The 22,729-nt window shown below is 43.6% G+C and overlaps 1 protein-coding gene across 1 annotated transcript in view; it reads left to right on the top strand.

Annotated features, from left to right (window-relative positions):
* The window catches only part of grid1b (glutamate receptor, ionotropic, delta 1b), a gene marked incomplete at both ends in the record, with an annotated part of 362,055 nt that extends 344,643 nt beyond the window's left edge, over positions 1-17,412 (top strand). The window contains 4 exons of the mRNA XM_080517016.1: positions 2,622-2,788; positions 7,282-7,522; positions 16,932-17,126; positions 17,200-17,412. Coding sequence (XP_080373142.1) covers positions 2,622-2,788; positions 7,282-7,522; positions 16,932-17,126; positions 17,200-17,412 — 816 coding nt within the window. The remainder of the gene's footprint in view (positions 1-2,621; positions 2,789-7,281; positions 7,523-16,931; positions 17,127-17,199) is intronic.
* Positions 17,413-22,729: the final 5,317 nt, after the last annotated feature.

The following is a 22,729-nucleotide window of genomic DNA, read 5'->3' as shown; positions in this document are numbered from 1 at the left end:
GTACCTTTTTTTCTGAAATTACCAAAAAATGTTTGTATTTCTTTTAAGTAACAAGATTAAATGTACTTTTGAGAAATTATCCTTTTCTCTGAAATGTATCAAAATATTTCAGATTTAAAAAAATTTTATTGTATTTTTATATTGATTAATTGTATTTTTTTTTTTTCAATTCACTGAACAGTGACTTATTTTTATTGAATTTATGTTATTTTTCATTTAGTTTTTGTTTTAGTCAGATACATTTAATAGAATTGATTTCACATTTTCTTTTTTCCTAATAGAATTTGATTTGAAACAGGATGCCCCATTTTCCCAAATCAATGAGACGGTTCAGATGAACAGAAATATTATGGATCATTTTCTAGCAGAATGTCATCCTATTTAAACCTTTTTTCATAGTTCTGAATGAAAAATTCCAAAGCCAATGTGAAGTCAATTTAACATTAATTATTAATTTCATTTGTAAACATAAGAACGGATTTAAATCTGCATGTATATCAGTGGAGTTTTAGCTTTTTTTTTTTTCTATCTCAGGGTAAAGCTAATGTGTGTGTTTGTATGACACACACACACACACACACACACACACACACACACACACACACACACACACACACACACACAGACACACACACACACTCACCAAGTAGACATACAAAGACTCTGTTTACTCATTACTTAATTGCATCAGCAGCAGCACAATCCACAATACACCAATTAGAGGAGCTGTGTGTGTGTGTGTGTGTGTGTGTGTGTGTGTGTGTGTGTGTGTGTGTGTGTGTGTGTGTGTGTGTGTGTGTGTGTGTGTGTGTGTGTGTGTGTGTGTGATCTCCCAAAATGCCGATGACAAATTAGCATTGGGGACAAATGGGCTCTGAGAGCATCCATTATTCAGCCGCTGGTATGATAAACATCCCCACAGATTCTTCTGTTTTCTCCCCCTGTAGCACAAGCACACACGCAGATGATGTGCTTGACTATAGCTAACGTAAACACCAACCGACCTTTCAGAACGTGCAGAAAACTGTCACCAAACGAGGCCTTCGGGAAAGTCATTACTACGAACAAGGACGACACAAACAAATTATTTGGCTCTGTGGAGGTAGCTCTGTTGCTGACTCTCTCTCAGGGTCGAGAAATTATTTCCGCAGAAAGCTTATTATGGCTTCAACAGCATTCTTAGCGTTCCTTTGTAACTATATTATATTATCCTTTTATTGATTTAGATTGGTTGTAAGCTCTATGTAGTTCGCTGTCCTTTCATCAATTTAATTGGGTGACTTGTTTGCCTTGGTATGTATGTATGTAAGTATGTATGTATGTATGTATGTATGTATGTATGTATGTATGTATGTATGTATGTATGTATGTATGTATGTATGTATGTATGTATTATCGTTGTGTACCTGCCTGCCTTTCTGTTAAGTTAACTCTGCAGCTCGCTAGCTTTGAGCTTTCACCAGCAGAGTCATTTATTGGATAAGAAGTTGTGATGATCAGCAGACAGCCAATCACGGCCAAGTGAAAGCGCATCGTTTTTGCCTTTTTGTTTCAGAACAGTTTCGTGTTTACACTGCGAAGTTTTGTCTATTTATATGAAAACGCTGAAAATAATGTCGTTGGCAAGTTGAAGCTGCTGTATGCTTTTGTAATGAAACAGAGAACAATATGCAATATACATTAATGATGGCAATTACATGGACATTCATATTGATACGCGTTAAAGTCAGATTGATGATCTACTACTAACTATTGACTACGGCCATAGTGCCTATGAGCAGTAGCAACAGTTAAGAAAAGTTGTGTTTTCCCCCGTTTACACGGAGATGGAATGCTTTCGAAAAGTCCCACATTGGGAGTGGTTTTCAAAAAGTTGCACACAAAACGTGACTAAGTTTTTCCATTGTCTCTTGAATATTATGTGCTCACTGTAGCTGTAGCGTAAAAGGCGCTCACCATCATCTCATGTACAGCTACACATAAATCACTTACAAAAAACCTTGAACCTGTAAAAAAAAAAATATATATATAGTTGAAAAAAACTAAAGTAGAATGATTGTTTTATCCCACATTTCCATGTTTAATGGGTTATATTAACATAAGCTTATTCAGGCTTATACACCCAGGACAGTTTGCAGTGAATCTACATTAAAAAAACAACAACATAAAAACCCAGCAACATCAAACTGAACCAGAAAGATCATAAAAGTTCCTCATTATAAATTAAAATATCTTTTTTTTTCTCTTTCTTTTTTTCTTTTTTGCCCGGAGCTGAAAGAACAAACATCCTGTAATGATTCAGTCTGATGATCAGTGGGAATATTTTACAGCGCCAGACTGAACCTCTTTACATTTACCAACGGACCTCGTGTGAGATGTTCAGACGTTATCGGCAAATTGTGCTTCCAACCAACGGCAGATGACGAAAAGCCCAAAAGCATGTTCACGAGGCGCCATGTGTTTCTCCGTGTGTTTAGTCTGCGTCGTCAGACGTTTGGTGAAAAGTGCCGTATGATTCTTCCAACTGTGACCGGCGGACTCAGAGTCCGGCGTTCCTGTTGGGCCTTGGTGCGACGTGTGGAGTGGCAACCCTGAAAACCAGCCTCCCTCTGTATCCGCAGGCGAAGAAGAGTCCGTACGCCTTCCTGTGGGACATGGCGGTGCTGGAATACGCCGCCCTGACGGACGACGACTGCACCATCACCGTGTCGGGGAGTAGCATGAGCAGCAAAGGCTACGGCATCGCCATGCAGCACGGCAGCCCGTACAGAGACCTCTTCTCTCAGAAGTAAGAGCCGCGGAGCCGTTTGGACTCGACGTGGCCTGTTCAGAGGCTTTGAGGGAGCTTTGTTAAATTGGAAATATGTTGCCACATACGGTATTTCGAAGGGAAAATTTGAGCGAAAAATGTTTGCTGATATTCGGCATTTCAGGCATTTAGGGGCCAAGCTCAATTTGTGGTGTTACCGTGACAACCCAAGAGTTTGGTGTTTTTTTTTGTAATGAACTTAAACTTAGAATTAACTAAGATGTTTAAGCAATATTGTTAAATGTTGTACATTTGGTTAATCATGTTTAACCAGCTACTTAATGAGGTTTCAAAGCATTCTTTTTTGTTTCTTTCTTTCATGCCGCTAATGTTAGTAAAACTGTGCGTGTGAACCTAATCCGTGATGTGTTCGAGTGCCGGCTGAGTAGGATTTGTGTCAGTGTGATGAATCGAAGCCTGACGCGGAGTTAATGATGAAGGTTAGAGGCGTTTGTGAGGAGTTTGATCCTCTTTGTTGACACTAAGTCTTCATTATCTGCCTGTAAATCCTCTGATGTGCGCGAAGCCGACCATCTGAGCCAATTACCGCGCGCTGCCTTTAAGTACCCGTTAACGAGGGGCACTTCAGACGACGACACGGTGACCCGCCGACTTGTTTGCGTCTTCCCTTGTAGGCGTGCAGGTGTTTGGATTCCTGAAGGCACGGTTAAGTCAATAAGCATCGCCAAAGTCAATTAATCTCAACCTGAAAGGAGCCGGTGTTACGAATGTAACGGCATTCCTGCCATGTGATGTGCGCGCAGATAATCACTCGCCTGTTTTCTTTTTTTTTTTTGTTATTATTACTCCTTCAAAGCTCATCTCCACTCGGAGTCGCAAATTGATCCCAGAGTGAGTTTGAAAAGAAGAAATCATGCAGATTGCTGAGTGAATCTGCAGGTTACGCCATCGTGAATCAGCATCAGAAGACTTTCACACCCGTCTGGTATCGACCGGCTTTGCGGTGAAACGCCAGTCAGAAGCCGGCGAAACGAAAGACAATGATCGACACAGCCGCTCACGATCAGTCCGATCAAGATTTGAGCGGAAAAAAAAGACAAAACACAACAACACGTATGAAGTTTAACCAGATGTGAGACGACTCAGCTTTACATGAAGCGGCTGAAGTCGCCTCTCAGTTAGCGTCGGTAGCTTTTAGAGTTTCCTTTAGTCAGATGAAGAGTTTAATCATGAGATAAAGAAAAATCCTACAATTCAGCTGAGTGTGACTATTATTCCACAACAAACCACAAAGAAACTGCAGGAAATGACAGGTAATGGCAGGTAACAACCCAGAGCTCCATCAACAACAGGAACTCCAGGAAACTACAAGAACTACACAAACGATAGAAAGTTACAGGAAACTATAGTTAACGACAAGAAGCTACATAGATATACAGCCAACACCGGGAACTACAGGGAACTACCAGATTACAGATGACGAGAGGAAATTAAAGGGAACTACAGGGTACTACAGAGAAGTGTAGAGAACTACAAAGAGCTACATCCCCTACAGAAGGTACAAGACCTATAGAAATTACTGGGAACTATAAATAACTACAAAAAGCTACAGGGATCCACAGCCACTTCAGGGAACTATCAGATGCACAGACGACGAGAGGAAATTAAAGAAATCTACAGGAAGTACAGAGAAAAAAACTACAAAGAACAGCATCAGTTTCAGGGGCTAAAAGAACTAAAGCAATAACAGAAAACTATAAGAAACTATGGTCAACTACTAAAAGCTAGGGGATCAACAGCCACTATGGGTAACAGCAGGAAATGACAAGTAATGACAGGGAACTACACAGAGCTTCATCAACTACAGAATCTACAAGAACTACATGTACTCTAGGGATGTACAGTAGATCCCTAGAGTACATGTACCTGTCCCTCCAAATAACTAGAGGAAAATAAAGAAGTACAGGAAGTACAGGGAACTACAAAGAACTGCATTAGCAAGAGGTGCTAAGAGAAAACTTTGAGGAATTATTGTTAACTAAAGCCACCCCAGGAAACTACCAACATTGTCAGGGAACTACAAAGAGCTACAGGAACAATAAGGGACTTAAGGAACTAAAAGAAATTAATTAAACTACTGGGAACTAGTTCTTGTTCAACTCCTGTTTTCATCTGAACATGAAGATTTCTGTACATGATCTTTCCAGCTTAAATGTTTACAAATTAAAAGCAGATTATTCTTGGAGAAAATACGAATATCTTGAAATGGGTCGAACGAGTAAAACTGTTTAAAAAAGTGCCCACAAAATCCGAACTCATCTTGGGAATCAGGGTCCAAAGTAATGCCGTTAAGAACACTTATTTCAGCTAAACGTAATCAGTGACTCACTACTGCCGCCCGGTGCTCGGAGGAGATATTACCTCACCCACTGTACCTTCCTCTTCATCTCGAGAGCCGAGCTCGACCTGATCCGCTTTCTTTTCTCCCGGGAAACAAACTCGGTGCCTCCTGCAGTAGCCGAGCTTCATACTTTCTCAAAAATAAAAGAAACAGATCAATCCGAAAGGAGAACAAAATGAAATGAAAAAATCCTCACCTGCGTTCACCCCGGGTGAAGAAGAACCTCACCAGATCAGCAGCGACGCGTGTGATTGCTTTAAACGGCAGACAAATTGCTGTCGTGCCGCATTCAAAAACCCTGTAATCTCATTTTATGGAAGATTCTTGTCAGAAAGTTACTGCCCCTCCTCGCCCTCCCCCTCCAGCGTATCGATTAGCACAAGCTAACACCTCCTGTAATCGCCCATAATCGCCGGTTCAATAACAAACAGCAGCGATAATCCCGCTGCCGAATCGGCCCATTATGGGCTTTTTCTAGTCGTGTCGGGCTCCGGAGGAAGAATCAGAGCGAGAACGGCTTCATTCAGGCTGTTTTTAAATCATGTTTTATGTTCATGTTGGTTTACAGTCTGTTTTGTACTGTGTGTGTGTGTGTGTGTGTGTGTGGGGGGGGGGGGGGGGGGGGGGGGGGGGCAGCAGCATCAAGGTCTGAAGTCAATTCAGATTTTTATGAAGAGAAGAATAACGTGAGAGTCGTGTCAAATTCTCCGTGAAAAAATCTCATGCGTCTGTTTCTATCTTTGATTAACAAAAACATTAAAAAAAAATAAAAATAAAAAAAACATCTTTTTTTTTTGTCCACTAACAGAAAATTTTACAAAACCCAGACTATATCTGAAAGTGCAGGTCCACTGCTTTGTGAATCTAAATATTTCTAGAAACATCATGCCATAATATAGTGTATTATCCATTAACAAACACACACACACACACACACACACACACACACACACACACACACACACACACACATACACTCGTGCACAAGCTTATAGACACGTATATCCAGGCAACAACGAGGGAAGAAGAGGAAGGAGAAAAATAATTCACCTGCAAGTTTCAAGTATTTCCTCCGGCTTTAGCAGTTTGGCTACTGGTCAACATGGCAACCTGCTGTTTTGTTGCAGAGATCTACTTCTGCGGTAGTTATATTCGGGTAGGCAACTTTTTGAAGTGAAACTTTCCACCTAATATTCCGTCCCCGTTCGTTACCCGGCATTCAACTGCACTGTCGTCCGGCTGCTCACGTGACCAAAAGGTTAAGGAGTAAAAAAAGAAAAGCAAAACTGTGTTAATTACACACTTTTTTTTTTTTTACTAGTTATACATTTTAAATTAATTTCCACAATTAATGCATTTATTTTAACAGTACTAATTCTTATTAACCTTAATTTCTTTATAAGGAAGTATTTCAGTGCACAAAGATAATAACTGCAAGGTCTCGCGAAAGAGCTAACATGAAATTATTATAAAAGACAGAAGTTTGTTTAAAAAACCAAAAAAATAAATATATTGTGATGGTGCCACTTGCAGGTTGAAACTAAATAAAATAATGTATTTTTTTTTTTGGGGGGGGGGAATTTTATTTTCTCCCCTCTCCCAACAAACAATCATCAACAGAATAAACATGTTACCTTTACATTCACCTGTACTTCCACCTGGACCAGGTCATTTAGTAAAAAGTCACAAGTTCAGGTTAGAGGATTGAAAACTAAAGATGAGAATGTGTCTCAGAGATGCTCACCATCACCGCGTTATTCAGGGCTCAAAACAACTAATCCATTTAATCCAGAATATTCCACAATTTAATACTCTTTCAAACTAAAATGATGAAATTGTTCATGTTCGGGTGTATGTATTCTGCAGCAGAGGATGATTGTTAAAGCTGAGAAGTTGTAAGTCTCCAGCATCCAGAAAACTTTAATTTCTCCATCCTCTGTGAGCGAGGTGACATGAAAACGAAGCGGGTTGTTGGCGCCTCGGGCGTTTTCGGCGAGGAAGCAGCACAAACTTTATTTTTACAAGCTGCTCTCTCTCCTCTTCTTTTGGCCTCGGGGCGAGAGAGAGAGAGAGAGAGAGCTGAGTCGTCTCCTGTGTCCTCGTCCCGCAGGATCCTGGAGCTGCAGGAGAAGGGCGACCTGGACATCATGAAGCAGAAGTGGTGGCCCCGCACGGGCCGCTGCGACCTGAGCAGCCACGCCAGCGCCCACCCGGACGGACGCTCGCTCAAGCTGCACAGCTTCGCCGGCATCTTCTGCATCCTGGCCGCGGGGCTGCTGCTGGCCTGCCTGGTGGCCGGGCTGGAGGCTTGGTGGAACAGCAACCGCTGCCGCCAGGAGCAGCCCAAAGAGGTGACCGAGCACAGGGCCCGGCGGACGGGCCAGCGGGGGGAGGACACTGCCACACTCTACTTTAAGGATCCAGCCGCAGACGCCAGCCCCGACTTAGTGGAGCTGCAGTACACCCAGCTGTAGCCCAGGGGTTAGCGGGCGCGGCGCTAGCACAGAGGCGGGCGGTGGCGGCAGCGGCGGGGGGGGGGGCAGCGGGGGAGGGGCGGCGGCCACGCAAAGTGCTCCGTGCAAAGTCACTGAAATCAAATTTGGTCTCACGATTCTCACTGTGAACCCATCCACCCACCCCTCCCCCCCGACACTTCATGCCTTTTTTACCCCTTCACCCGCCCATCACTCCCAGCAGCAACACTTTCACTAACATCTCTTTATTTATTTTAATTTTATTTCCTCCAAACACTCGAGGCGAAACATGCAAATTACCCCAGCATGTCCGGCATGATGTCCCTCCCCTCCTTCCCTTATAATTCCATCCCCCCCTCTCTAATTTCCCCCCCCTCTGGGGGATAAAACACGTCCGAGTTCAGACTTTAATGATTAATTCCCACTGCGGCGGCTCAGTAACCATTCAAGTGCGTGCTATTGAATTATTGTTATAAACTCATTTTCTACAGTGAGGCTTTGGTAATTTCCTGCACCCAGGGGCTCTGAAAGGAGATTATAATTAGCAGGAGAGGAGAGATCGCCGAGGCGGAGGAAGGATAACAGTGTCAAACACCAGACACACTCCTCTCCAACACTTTTTTGACATTTTCGATTTCACTGTGAAATCCTTCCAAATTACGCACGTAAATTAAGCTTGAACTGCGCAGCTCGGCCCGGCCTTCGACACCGCAGTGATCAAACACCCACCTTCCCCGGGTTTAAAGGGGCAATCGCACCCAGCGAAAACTTAACGCGTCTCAATCCTCGTCAGTTTCAGCAAGCAGAGTCTGACGCGTGCTACGTTAGATAACTTGTGCTCATACGATCCTCGATTCGTCCACGAGGTCCCGGAGTCATTCAGTCCCCAGTGTCACAAGTCTTGTCGTCCTCCTGAATAGACCTTCAGCTGAGCAACAAGTGAGCGCAAAACGATGGGAGGATTGAAAAAGGGACCGTTGTCTTCATAGAAACACGGATTGTTCATCAGTGGATATATTACGTGTGCGACAAAGTAATCCTGACGTTTCACATCTGGCAAGGCAACGCGGGTTTATTTCTATAGCACCATTCAGGCACAAGGTGATGCGCAGTCCCTTTCAAGGAAATAAAAGAAAGACGTTCAAGCTTGACAAAGACGTGAAAGAAATGCATTTAAGAAAGCAATTATGAATCTTTTTTTTTTTTTCCTGTTGTTACTTATTTAGTCTGATTTCTTTATCTTAATTTGTCCATGCCAGTGAGCCTGGCATAATGGCTCGTTTCTCTCTAAATATTAATTCGGTTTTCTTCCAATCGTGTTTATCAAATGTCAATTCAGGCAGCGGTTAGTGTGTGAAATAATAGGTTTGTGTCTGGCTCGGTTTGTGAGATATGGATGATTTAAAAAGGGGCCGTCATCTGCATTGGAACAAACAAATGCAGACCTTTAGAGAGCCGTCATGACCACTTCTTGTTTAGGTGTCACTTGTTCAGGTGACGTTACGCCAGTTAGAGGGAGGAAGATACTCTTTAACCTGGATTATAGTTGAAGTTACAGTATAAGAAAAGTCCTACTCATCATAGGAGGACGAATTCCAGCAGAAATCCTTCCTATCATGAATCACTGCAGCAGTTTCTGAACGTTCTGGAAACGTTGCGGTTTTAGAAGTCAGGGCGTTGTCCCCGGTGGACGAACTGCGTACTGTCTGCACACGTGGGAGGGTTTTAGACGAAGAAGTGTTTTTTTTTTGTTTTTTTTTAAAGTGAAGGGCGAGGACGTGGAACGAGTCCAGGAAACGACAGCGAAAGCTTTGGCAGACGGTGGGATCACGTCTTAAAACAGACCATAAAGCTGCGATAAGAGAGTCCGGACTCCAAGGCAAACACGGCGAGTCCGTCCCGTCGGAGTCGTGTTCGCGCCTCTTTAGCTGCTAAATGTTGCACTTCGCCGCGCGCTAACCGCGGCTGCGGAGCTGGGTTGTTTTTTTGTTTTTTTTTAAAGCTTATGTAGCAGAGAAGGCCAGCGAGGATTGTTATGTGGAGAGTTTAGAGACGAGTGCAGCAGCGGGACGGTCGGACAGAGAAGAATTCAAACACCGGAGGAGAAACTTTCACGGCGACGAGAATCATCAATCTTGTTGCACATCAGTTCAGTAAGATAAGGAATGTTTTATTTCTCAAACAATTCAACGACTTTGAGAACACTGCAGCCAAGCACAACGATTCTTTCCTCTCGGTTATGCCTGCAATTTGACACCAGCCTCGCTGTTGATGCACATAAAGAAAAGGAAAGAAAAATTAACATCAGCAAATTGTTGTTTGGCCTTGGAACTGTGACAGAAAAGCTGATTCCAATTAAAGTTGAACGTCTTTTGATTTGTAGGACCACGGGGACCCTCTGGTGGATTTCTGTGTTCGCAGACTTTCCAGAGATATCATCAGGAGAACAAAGAGTCTGGAAGAATACCATGACTCCAGTTAGAAAATAGAAAACAAAACTTCACCCGTGTTTGTCAAAGTTTAGATGTTCACACTTCATATCTCTGGAAAATCGTCAAATGCGTTGATCCCCTCACTTTAGTTTAGTTTGTGGCCATTTTTACAGAATTAGGCCCCGTTTAAACAACAACTTTCAAGTGGAAACGCATTGTTTTGGGGCTTTTGTTTCAAAAAAAAGTTTTGCGTTTGCACTTCCATTTTGAAAACAATGTCCATTTACATTGAAACTAACAATTATGTAGTTTTAGCAAGTTATGCCAAAAGTGGCCAAAATAAGAACACGCAATTAATAAATTAGTTGGATTGTTACTACATTGACTGTCAAGTTCCTGGAGTCATTCGTATTATCCACCTATTGTGCAGAACAACTAGTTACGATGGCCACCACGCACAGTAGCAGAATTTCATACAAGTTGCCTTTTAACCCACCCGTTTCCACGGTGATGTAGCATTTTTCCAAAACGTCCACTTTGGAAGCCGTTTCAAAATGTCGTATTTTCAGTGACTCTGAACACCGTTGTTGTATAAACGGACGCCCAGAGCGTGACAAACGTTTGCCATTCTCACTTGAAAACGTTGTGTAAACCTTCAATCTGTCCTTTTCTTGGTGCTGTACTTCTAAAATAATCGCCATAATAATAATAATCCAGCACTTCTTGTGTCTGTGGTGTGTTTTTATCGGCGGCTGCAGTCGGTTCAAAGCACTTCTGGACTCTTAACGAGGGCGAAATCACATTACGATGAGCTCACAGGTGTATACGGACTGTCTCCTCCTCGCATTCCTTCCTCCACACACACACATTCATACACACACCGAGATCAGCAGCGCCCCCTGGAGGCAGGTTTCAGCCGGGCCGGGGGTGGGGTGGGGGGGGCGGTGGGGGGATTTACCATGTGGATCCATAAACTAAAGTGTGAGCAGACACTCTGGGTGTAGCGCTGAGATCTGTGTCCTTGTGTCCCTCGTCCCCTCCCACCCCCACCCCACCCCACCCTCGCTGCTTCACTTGTGCCCCCCCCCCCCCTCCTCCTCCTCCTCCCCCTACCCCTCCCCACTCCTCTCGTATCAATGCAAAGATTATATGTCAATGTGGACGCTGTCCTCTCTCTGCTTGTCTCCACCTCTGCCTCTCACCTGATTTACACTTGACTGTCTATGATCTCGTGCAGGTTACTAAGGATTACAGACTGGCAAGGGTTTCTGGTCCATTGACATATAATGACTTTACAACTGCTTCATCGGAGGGGAGGAGGGACATTTGGACAGACAGAGAGAGAGGCTGGGATGAAGCAGAAGCTATTGACACAGGTCAGAATAGAACCTCCTCTCAAAAATAACTCACTCACTCAGTCATCTGTAGCCTCTTCCCGTCTTTATATCTCCAACACCTTTCCTTCGAAGCCGTTTCACAATGTTAGATAGTCGATTAACATAGTCGCAGTTTAGTTGGATTCCCCGTTAATTTTGCTGTGCTGGAAAAAGGAACCCTCTGTTACTTACAGTCTGTCGTCACCATTAACCAAGAAGTTAAACCAAATAGAATTGTTTTCTGTCATCTACAGTCACATTTAACTGAATCTATTTTCAAATGTTCGTTTCTAATATTTGCTTGTTTTTTTTGTTTTTTGTTGAGAAGCTAAGATAGTCGACTAAAATATCTCCGGAAAAGCTGTGAAGGAGCAGGAAAAACAAAGTAATTACGACATTCTGGTGAATTAACAAGTTTTTTTTCTCATTTTTCTTCACTTTAGGCTCATTTTTACCATTCAGACTTCCAATTCTCAATCAGAAGCTACACAAAATGTTCAATACTCGTTTTAGGATATCATTAAAGCCGTACTAATTGCCCCCCCCACACCACGCCACAGAACAGCTGCCTCCCCGTCATCAGAAACCTGGCGCTTGATCAGTTCCTCCTCACTTCGTTATATTTGTTCGTCTCGAAGCGCGTGTCGTTGTAAGGGCTGACCTCTGACCTCTGACCTCAGCGCCACTCACACTGAGCAAAAATCCAAAACAAAACACAACAAAGTGCCTTTTCACTTCTCGCCTGTTATCTGTTGGAAACGTTCCGTCGTGAAACCAACTTCGTCCGCCGCCTTCTCCTGGAACGACGTTCCAAACACACGTCGCCTTAAGATTAGCTACGACCAATAAACCAGCTCTGCCTCATATATCAACTTTTTTTTTTTTTTGTTTACATGAAAATTGCAAATTACAAAGAAAAAAACGAATAAAGAAGCAACAGTCAGTTAAAAACTGAGATTTGAAGACTTTTTTGGCAAAGCTAACTGCTAATATTAGCTTCAAGTTGCCCTCAAATGTCTTTTTGGAGAAGAAGGTTTTTACAACTTAACTTTGACATGTTTCTTGTCTTCATCACAAACATGAAGATGGCGTTTCTGAAGACATCCTCCTTGAATGAAAAGAAGAAAATAAACTACTTTATTTTAAGACATAAGTAATTTAGATTCCAATAGATTGTATTTTATTAATTCCATAATGGGAAAATTTACTTCTTACAGCAGAAAAAAGAAGCAAAATATACAATAAAACCTGTACAGGAAAGATTAACACGACGCTATAAAATATTGCAGCAATATACAATAAATCTACGACTGTAGCAGTAAACATTAACAAGGCAGGGATGGATTTAACAGGAATTGGATTTCATGAAGAAAAATTACCTCGAAAGTCAAATAAGTTAAACAAACTGATGGTTTTGACAATAACAACCTCCCCAAAATACCTAAATGTGTAAATTAGCCGATCAGCATCATGAAAACAGCTTATCATCAGTTTGATTCAATGACTGAAGTGTTGCTTCTCCCTCACCCATTTCTCTTTGTTTTCTTTTAACTCATTCTAATTAATTCTGTGGAAAAATAAAGACAATGAACTTCACTGTGATTTACAACCTGTTACACGGGAACACTGGAAAACAACATTATAACAGTTTCCTAATTGTTTCCAAGGTTGATAGATTTAAAAAAAACAAACAAAAAACCCCCCACAACAAAACACCAGCAGCTGAAAACTATTCCGATAAACATCACAAACCCAGATTACGTTGATTTTAATACCACAGTGCGACGACGCGAATAGGAAATTAGCTTCAAACAACCAGATTGAAAGTGAGAGGATTAGTGTTAGTGAGCGTATTCTTCTCAGAATGTTTTAGTTTTTTTTTCTCACTTGGTTTGGTTGCTACTGAGCTACATAATTAGTTTCGTAATGTGTAAATAATGCCAGACGGTGGTGGAAAAAGCTGAATTTGTAGGCTGCTTAACTTACCGAGGAACACATGAAGCCAGATTGCATCAGGAAAAATGAAACAAAAACATGAGCATATCGATTAGACAAACTCATTTACAAAAAAATGTAATCTTTTGGGATTGGCTGTTTAGCCAAATTTCAATTCAGCAGCTGAAACCAGATTTCACTGATGAATGTTTATTTTCAAAATAAGGCTTTAAAGAGCCGTGAAGCCAGACTCCAGTGGGAGGCGTTAACTGGGAATTCGGGATCGCAGACTTACAAAACGATATTGTGCCCTTGAGCTTTCTGGTTAATTACGATCAAAAAGTTATTTTACTTTTGGAGTTGTAATTATTTTTAAACAATCAGCTATGAGCTGATTATTGAAACTATTGAAAGCGTGAGCGGAGCATTTAAAGGAAAACACTGTTATTTAAAAATGTAATTTACCCAGCGACCTAACTGGAAAATGGAATAATTAATTTTTTTTAACTTTATAAAATCATTCTTCATCTCTCACTGTCGTTTAAAAAAAACAAAAAACGATGTAGTACACAGGCCAACCCTTTAGGTGGCGTTGTAACTCTGCCAGACAAACACACCAAAAACTAGTAGACGTGAAGAAGAAAAAGAAAAACAAACATAGAACTCCACTATTTCACCTTATTAAAGCAAATAGCTTCAGTAGCTTCCGCAGCGCCACCTGGAGCATGTTGTCCGCCATTGTTGTTGTTGTTTTAGTGACGTGGCGGTAGCGGGCGGCGGGGTTATCGGGGTGACAGGTGACAGCGCAAGCATTGACATCCTCGGCAGAGCTCGCGGTGGCGCGCGCGGACGACCTTTGACATTTGGCCGCTGTCCGTCCGCCAAATGTGGCCCCGTGTCAACAAAACACAAACGCCGTGAATCTTTCAGCAGAGCCTCTTGAAACGGAGCTGTGAGAGACTTCTTATCAACAGTTCATTCACGAGAGTCGCGGGAGGCAGAGTGATCGAAAAGACCCCCCGCCGGGAGCCCCCTCGTTCAAAGAGCCGCTTGTGTTGTTGAATTAATGGGGGCCGTCAAAGGTTGTTTTTTTTTTTAATCCCCCTCTCAGCTTCCATCACCGAGCCGTCTTTAAGGTTTAATCCCGGCTTTTATTTATTCACTCTGGCGTTAATGAGGAGCTGAGACAATAACCTGCACACATGCTTTAATGAGGTTTGGGAAAAGCTTGCACACGACGCACACACACACAAAAACACACACACACACACACACACACACACACACACACACACACACACACACACACACACACACACACACACACACACACACACACACACACACACACACACACACACACACACACACACACACACACACAATCTGTTTATGAGGCACAGAAAACCAGCCAACCTCGAACGCACCGCAGACAAAAAATGTTCCTAATTGAAGTTAAAGTTTAAAAATGTGCTTTCATGACATTAAGCGCAAATATAATTTTCAGTAAACTTCCGAGTTTAACCGAAAAAGTAAAGATAAAAAGCCTATATTGCTAATTTAATCTGAATTAAATTATCATCAGCAACTTCAGGAGACATTTGAGTCCATTTTCATGTTAAATTTAACTTTTTTTATGCTTTGAATTCATCGTCATATCTTTTCTATTTTTGAAGGAAAAACTTCAAATAGGCCTTAATAGGTGGAAGAGCTTGTCATTATATTCTTGAAATAAATCCTACAAAGTTGAATGTAAAATGTAAAACTTTGTTCAGCTTTTGTCTTGATGAAAGAGCTTAGAAGAAAATTCAAATAGACTAAAAATACGTATCATTTCAGCTCAAACCTCCCGAGACCTTGAAACTAGAGGTCACGTCTTCAGGAGTTCACTTTTGATTCAAGGTAACGTAGCGGGGGAAGAAACATTTTTTTTCCTCAGACTGAGCGACTGTTGAAAGAAACAAAGATAAACCACCTATAAGTTTAAGCAAAAATTATTCAAATGTCAGCCTGGACTAATAAGTACACGCTATTCCTGAAATGACCACCAGGAGGCAGCACACCACCCAACAGCCTTTAATGCAGCATCCTGTGATTTTGGGGGGGGGGGGGGGGGGGTGTAGCTCTGGGGCGGTAGCTCCGGCCTTGCTGCCGACACGACTGTTAACATGTGTTGCATTAATATACACTGTGAATGTGTCACGTGCAGTGTTGTGATCACTTCCTGTGCGACTTTCTGTGACTAATATCATTGTGCCTCCGAGTGAAAGTGAAACCGATGCTGGAGCCGTGCCGCGTTCAGGAGCCGTGATGCGTTCAGGAGCCGCGATACGTTCAGGAGCCGCGATGCATTCAGGAGCCGCGATACGTTCAGGAGCCGCGATACGTTCAGGAGCCGCGATACGTTCATGTTCCGTCCTGCGTTAAAGAGCCACGCTGTGTTCGGGTGTCGTGCTGCCTTCAGGAGCACAAGTGCACCGAGTGCACTTGTTTCCCGCTCCAGCAAACCGCCATGTGCTGTTTCACATGCGAGTCACGCCTCCTCCTCCTCCTCCTCCCCGGCCGTCCGTGACCTGCTGCAGACCTGCAGCTCAGCAGGGAAAACACTGGCGGTCTATTAAAAGCTGACATGTGTGTGTGGTTACAGCCTGCCGGAGCTGCAGCGTCAGCCGGAGCGTTGATTAAACAGTCGCGTCCTCCTTCTTACGGCGCCGCAAATCCAAGGACGGACGGGAAAATAGATCGGTGCGACGTGTTCGGGTTCCGTCGTGCAAACAAATCTGGAACGTCTGTGACCCGAGAAGCGTCCGGTACAGACGGAACTTTGATAAGGGTGTCGTCATTTTTGCGCCAAAATCCTTTACAAACAGCTCAAACACCAAACAGGAAGCGTTGACACTGTTAGAAAATCTGATCAAAACAACACGAACTGCAGCTGGAACGTCTTCAGTGTCAGAAACAAGAAGATTGATTGGGCGTAAAGGGAGTCGTGGAGAGAGCGATTCCTTAAAAAAGAATGTGTCGTTCTGAAAGCCCGCAGCTTTCTCCACGACAGGATGATCTCATTTAAAGATTCACTGAATGTAGAGAACGATCATGGACTGTGAGCACTCTTTAGAACATCAGCAGGTTCTTCTCTGGTAGAATCCTGTGGTTCTTTGTTGTTCTGGGCCTTTAATCGTTCTAGTATATAACACAGTCTAATATCCTCTTTGGCGATCCGGACCCGGCGCCTGATCACAGTCGCGGCTCCGGCTTTGGTTTCATCACTTCCTCCAGACATCCAACCTCTAATCCTCACCGGCCAAGTTTGATTTCAAGCTGCACAAAACAGACGAGTTTCTGTTTCCCACTGAGCTCCAATCGAACGAACAGTTGTGAATGCTCAGCTTGCGGATGCATGGAGCACCAGCAGAACCTCAGACAGTCTGAGAAACCGGCCCGTCGCCAATCTCAGCCTCTGTGTCCCCCTCCCTCTCCCCCTGTCTCCCGCCCCCCTCTGTGTGTCCCCCTTTTCCATCCCCTCCGTTCCTCCTCCTCTAGGACAAGGAGGTGAATCTGGAACAGGTGCACCGCCGTATGAACAGTCTTTTGGACGAGGACTTGGCCCACAAGCAGATCCCCGGCCCCTCTATCGAGATCTCTGCGCTGGACATCGGCAGCATGCAGCCCAGCCAGGCCTCGCTGGCCCCGAGGCCGGAGTCCGTGGTGCGGGACTACCCGCCCTCGGGCCTCGCTGTGAGCACCTTCCTCCCCGGGGAGGGGGCGCCGCCGCCGCCTCTTCCCCATCCTCACCATGGGGGGACCCTAGGCAGGACGCTACCCCAGTCCCAGGGCCATGGCAGCACGTTGCCCCCCGCACCACCCGCTCAGCAGCGGCACCATGCAGTGCAAACACAGGGCGCCCAACGGGGGGCTCTTCCGACAGAGCCCTGGCAAGACGCCCATGCCAATGTCCTACCAGGCAGTCTCCGCAGGACCCATACCCGAAGCCATTGAGGCCACCCACAGTACATCCATATAGAGGTCCCACGGGGCGGGGGAGGGGCGGCTATGGGGAGTCCCTGGACTCTGGTGTGAGGTGGGGTAATTATTATTAATATTATTGTTATTATTATTATTATTGTTATTAAAAAGGGGGGGAAACATATATATGTACAAAGTTTAAAAAAAAAAGTTTTTCTATCGCATTATCTGTTTGGAAAAGTTACAAAAAACGACACAGAAAAACCACAAAAAAAAACTACAGGAAGTGAAGGGGGAGGGGAGGAGGGGTCGGATGTGTGTGTGTGTGTGTGTGTGTGTGTGTGTGTGTGTGTGTGTGTGTGTGTGTGTGTGTGTGTGTGTGTGTGTGTGTGTGTGTGTGTGTGTGTGTGTGTGTGTGTGTGCGTGTGCGTGTGTGTGTGTGGGGCCCTTCATCGGCTGTAATTTTTCCCGTGTATATTTGTGTAAATACCAAGAGAACGAAGTGAGGTCAAAGTGTATTTTGAATATTCTCAATTTTTGAAGTTGAGTTATAAAAACCAACAAAACGAGACAAAAAAAAGGAAAAAAAAAACAAAAATAAAATCTATCTCTACATCGATGAAACGTCGGGACTGTTTGAATGGCTTTGTAAATTTTGTTCAGTTCAAAGTTTCAAAAAAAAAAAAAACAAAAAAAAAAAAAAAACGACAATGACGCGAAAATTCATTGTGATTGTTTTCTAAGTGCCGAAATGAAACGATGTCTCTCCACAACTCATCGATGTAATCCAGTACCCATGATGCACCGCTGTAGGGACGTCTTCGTGTTGGACACTTCCTGTTATGCACCTCTATATATATATATATATTAAAAAAAAAAAAAAAAAAAAAAGTCCAAATCCAGAACATTCACACTTTGGTTTCTTTTCATTTGTATGAAAATATATAATATACCTTTATGTTTGTTTTTTTCCGAGCAAAACTTTTCATTCGTTTCCTCTGTTGACTGTAAATTAGTGTTCATCTGACACTGTGTGTGTGTGCGCGTGTGTGTGTGTGTGTGTGTGTGTGTGGAGGGGGGGAGGGTTTTTTTTTTATAGGAGCTTTTTATTTGGCGTCAGTACTGTGCGGGTGAGGAGTCTCACTGTAGTAATGGAGGGAGAACCTGAGGCGGCCGCCACGCCCTCTCTCAAGGGGTCGGCCAGCGTTTTCAGCTGCAACTGTTCTTACGTTGAATCGTCTTTCAAATAAAAAAGAACCAAATTATTAGTTTCATCTCTTGAACGTTTTGCATCAAGTCTCCAAGCAGGAAATGTCACCAGTTTTGAACCTTTTCTTTTTGCCGCTTTTGCACACTTTTACTTAATTTTGCATCGTTGCTCATGTTCCCCACAAATACTTGATAATGAGACTCACCTCCTCCTCCTGCTGCTCGACATCTGCAACTCATGAAAAACCATTGATTTACTGAACATTTTTATAACATTTTCACTTTATGGTACAAAACATATACGAATTGAAGTCAAACTTGTTTGATCGCGTTCAGGAAAATGTCCTTAACTGGCACACAGAACTTTATGTATGAGTGTTTAACCCCACCTGAAAGAGACATTCTGATTTTTACCAAAACACTACAACCTTTACCCGTAAATTCTACATTGCTGTCGTCATATTCACTGCAACCACTAGAGGCCCTCACAGATCTCATATAATCCTCCAAACTAAGTTTTAATTTTACTAGAAAAACTAAACACAACTTTAGTTAAAAACTTGTAACTCCATATAAAAACTTTCTGTTTTTTCAAATTTCCCTTAAACCCTCTACATTGCTGCTGCTATAAAAGCCACCACCACCAGAGGGCACCAGATATCTCTTTGACAGATACGTGACAGATTTTCACCTGAAATGACAAACTGACTTTTTATTTCCACAAACTTTTGACTGTAATCTCTAAATTACTGCTGCTGTATTCAGTACAACCACCAGATGTCACTGTTGTTTATCTCATCTGTTAGGAAATGTAGCATTTTAGTGGCAAAACAACTTAAACGTGTACAACATGACAATCATAACCGAAGATACAAATGATATTAATTATGATTCCAGCATAGTTTTTTTTTATAAGAACTTCTTGATGCCACTAGTTTTCATTTTGCAGCAATGAAAAACAAACAAGGGAACTGTGAAGTGTTGTTTCCAAAAAACAACTCAAAGCAGCAGGTGGAGGTGGTTTGGTTCCAAGAATGAATGTGTGCTTCTTTTGTGCTGCTTTTTTCAAAGAGCCTTCTTGTGCTTCAGGTTGATTTCCTGCCGTGCAAAACCTTTGATTCCAGGGCAAATGTAAGAACAAACCCACGCGAGCAGGCGTGAGTGCAGCCTCAGTGTCCTCACACACATTTTGGTTTGTTATATTTAAGCTGAAAGAGGAATAAAAGGAAAGAAGTGATGAACTCGTTCTTAAAATGTCTTAAATCTTTCACGTTTTTATATCCAGGCTTGGGTTTTCAAAGCGTGAGGCGTTCAGGGGCCCCTGGCCAGGCGAGTTAGATGCTTTTAATATAAATGTTTGCTCCATACAGTTGCAAAGTCTCATCACTGTGACACTGTGTTTGTTTTTCGTCAAGGTTTGTTCTCAGTCGTTGAAAAGCACGACCCCATGCTAGGGAGAGGAATCCCCCCCCCCCCCCCCCCCCCCCCCCCCCCCGACCCACGCCTCACACTTTGAAATCCAATATGTCCAACCTTAAACAAGCAAGTTGTTTTCTGGTAGAGTCCACAGAATCATTCCTGTTGAGCTCCATCATCACCTGCAGGGGGCGACAGAGGGCTATCAGAGGGTGCCAGCGGACAAAAGAGGCTGCCATAGGCTGCCGGAAGCCACCAGGGGGCGTCACAGGCCAATACAGGCTGCCAGAAGGCATCAGAGGATGGCAGCGGACGCCAACATGGCCGCCACAGGCTATCTGGTGTCTCAGGCATTCAGAACACATCAGAGTCCGTCTGAATCTGTGAGAGGCCATCACAGCCTATCAAAGGTCGTCGACGAAGGCCAGAGGTCGTCAAATCTGACCTCAATCGCTCCGTAAAACCGATCAAGTCAGATCACGCTCACGCCACTCACTATATTTTAACTCCAGGAACTTTTGACTGAAGTCCACAAACCTCATAGCGTCCATGAATTCAGTAAGAGAAGCAGATCGACTCAGTGCACCTCCTGGTGGTACGAAGTGGCATTGCAGGAAGTGTTAAACTGTGACGAGGTGGTTTTTTTGTAAGTTTTGAATATAAATTTCCACACGTTGTGTTTTTAAAGGACAGTCAGAAAACAGATGGGGGAATTATTGGATCATTTATGTGTAAACATGTAATTAGAGATGGATCGCAGCGACGACACATTCAGCATCTGAACAATTCAGTGGTGGAGATTATACAGAAGAAGAAAAACCTTTACGAGAATCGCTTTGTTCAACTTTGGTTCATGGGGGGGGGGGCTATCTGAGCCGAGTTACACCCACACAGGTTAACAAGTCCATACAGCTGAGGCTGTTTGAGAAAATTTTGTTTTGATTCTTCCTGTCCACTCTATGAAGGTTTTTTTTTTGTTTGTTTTCTTTCCCCCCCCTCCATGCTCTGCTTGGACCGTGAACTCGCCACGCAGCGTTCCCAGATTTAAACGTCAACTCTCCAGCGCCCCCTGTCAGAAGATGAAAACACATGGACTGAGCATTTAGTGCGTCACATGAGGGAGACTGATTTTATTTATGAACATGCTGCTTGGCGTTTCTTAATCTTTAATAAAGAAATATGGTTTACAGTCTAGTTTCTGGTGTGAGTCACTCACGTTGATGTCACGTTCACGTGGCGATCAAGGCAGTTTGCTTCTTTTAGCAACAGGCACGTATGTAATCTATCTACCAATTTCTTGTGTTTGAAAGACACCATGTGATGTTTCTCAGATCCAACAAGACACTGAGTGAATCGTTCCCTCTTCCCTGCTCATCTTCCAGGTCACTTGTCTTTCTGGAGCTGCTGTTGTTTTCCTCAAAGTCCAGCTGTGGAACCCAAAAGTTTGACGTGCCTCCCTCAGATGTTTGTCTTCCTCTGTTTGACAGCTGGTGGGCGCGATCCGGCAGGTGCTGGTAAAGGCGGGAGCCGCCGCGCTGCAAAAAACACACACATGTGGACCGAGATGTTCGTCACCGTCCCAGAGAGGAAAGTGACTGTTAACATCTGCACTCTTAAACTGGGCGGGTTCGGTAAAAGCTTGAACCTTGTCTGTGGCAGTGACTTGGAGTTGTGCCTCTGTAGACATTTCAAGCCCTCTCCTCGACTTCCTCCATGCGCAAATTGGACGCGGTGGGAAAACTGGCGGCGCCGTCGTGCTTCCGTCTGTGAAGGTTCCCACCGAAACAGAAAGAGTCAGCGGTTAAAGTAATTGTCAGGTCTGATCTGGGCCGAGGTCGGTTCCGGTTCAGGAGAGATCACAGCTTCTGCTTTCCTGAGGGAGAATGGAAGTGAAACCACGGTTCCACTACCTTGCTGATCAAATCCACGGAGGTGTGGATGTCATGGAAGGTCTTTAACGCCATAGGAGTCAGGAAGTTGGGGACTTGTTTAGCGATGTTGTATGTGACACAGTAGATACTGTGGATGATGGACCTGATGGGGGTCTGAGGGGGCCTCTGCTGTGTACTATTGTTTGGTCCAAAACACACAATTCAGACCCTTGTGGGTGTAGAGGGAGGTATTGTTGGGGGCCAATGGCTCCATCTTTAAGTTTCCTTGATAACACTTACCTTACAAAAACTAGAAGTGTCCTATCCATCAATGGAGTTAATATGGAATGTGTGTTGAGTTATTATTTGATGTTTGTTGAATTATTATGGGATGTGTGTGCAGTTGTCATGGAGTGTGTGTTGAGTTATTGTGGGACTTTTGTGAATTTTGACATCTGTTGATCTCTGTGGACAGATGAGAGAGGAAGAAGCTAAGGTTCTAGACTACGGAGAGTAATGATGATGATGATGATGATGATGATCTGGTGGGGGTGGGGAAGAGTTCAGATGAGTCTGAGGGGGTGTGGACATTCTGATCCAAGTAGACATGAAATTCCCCATCTCATAATCTTCAATGGACTCGCGCACACACACACACACACACACACCCACACACACACAGAAACCTGAGATCGTCAGGAGGAAAGTCCCGCCTCCGCTTGAGTGACATCCGTGCTCAGTCGCCCGGTGACGTGATGCCGGTTGCCATGGAGACGCAGACAACCTTGAGAAGTAATTTGGCCGATCAATATTTGCCGGCACAAGAAGAACGAAGGAGGAGGAAGAGTAGAAGCTGGCCAAATTCAATCTGAAAAAAGC

Source organism: Blennius ocellaris (assembly GCF_963422515.1).
Source record: "Blennius ocellaris genome assembly, chromosome: 21".
In the NCBI taxonomy this organism is placed as follows: Eukaryota; Metazoa; Chordata; class Actinopteri; order Blenniiformes; family Blenniidae; genus Blennius; species Blennius ocellaris.
The sequence above is the reverse complement of the archived record's forward strand: the minus strand, read 5'-3'. Positions and strand labels throughout refer to the sequence as shown.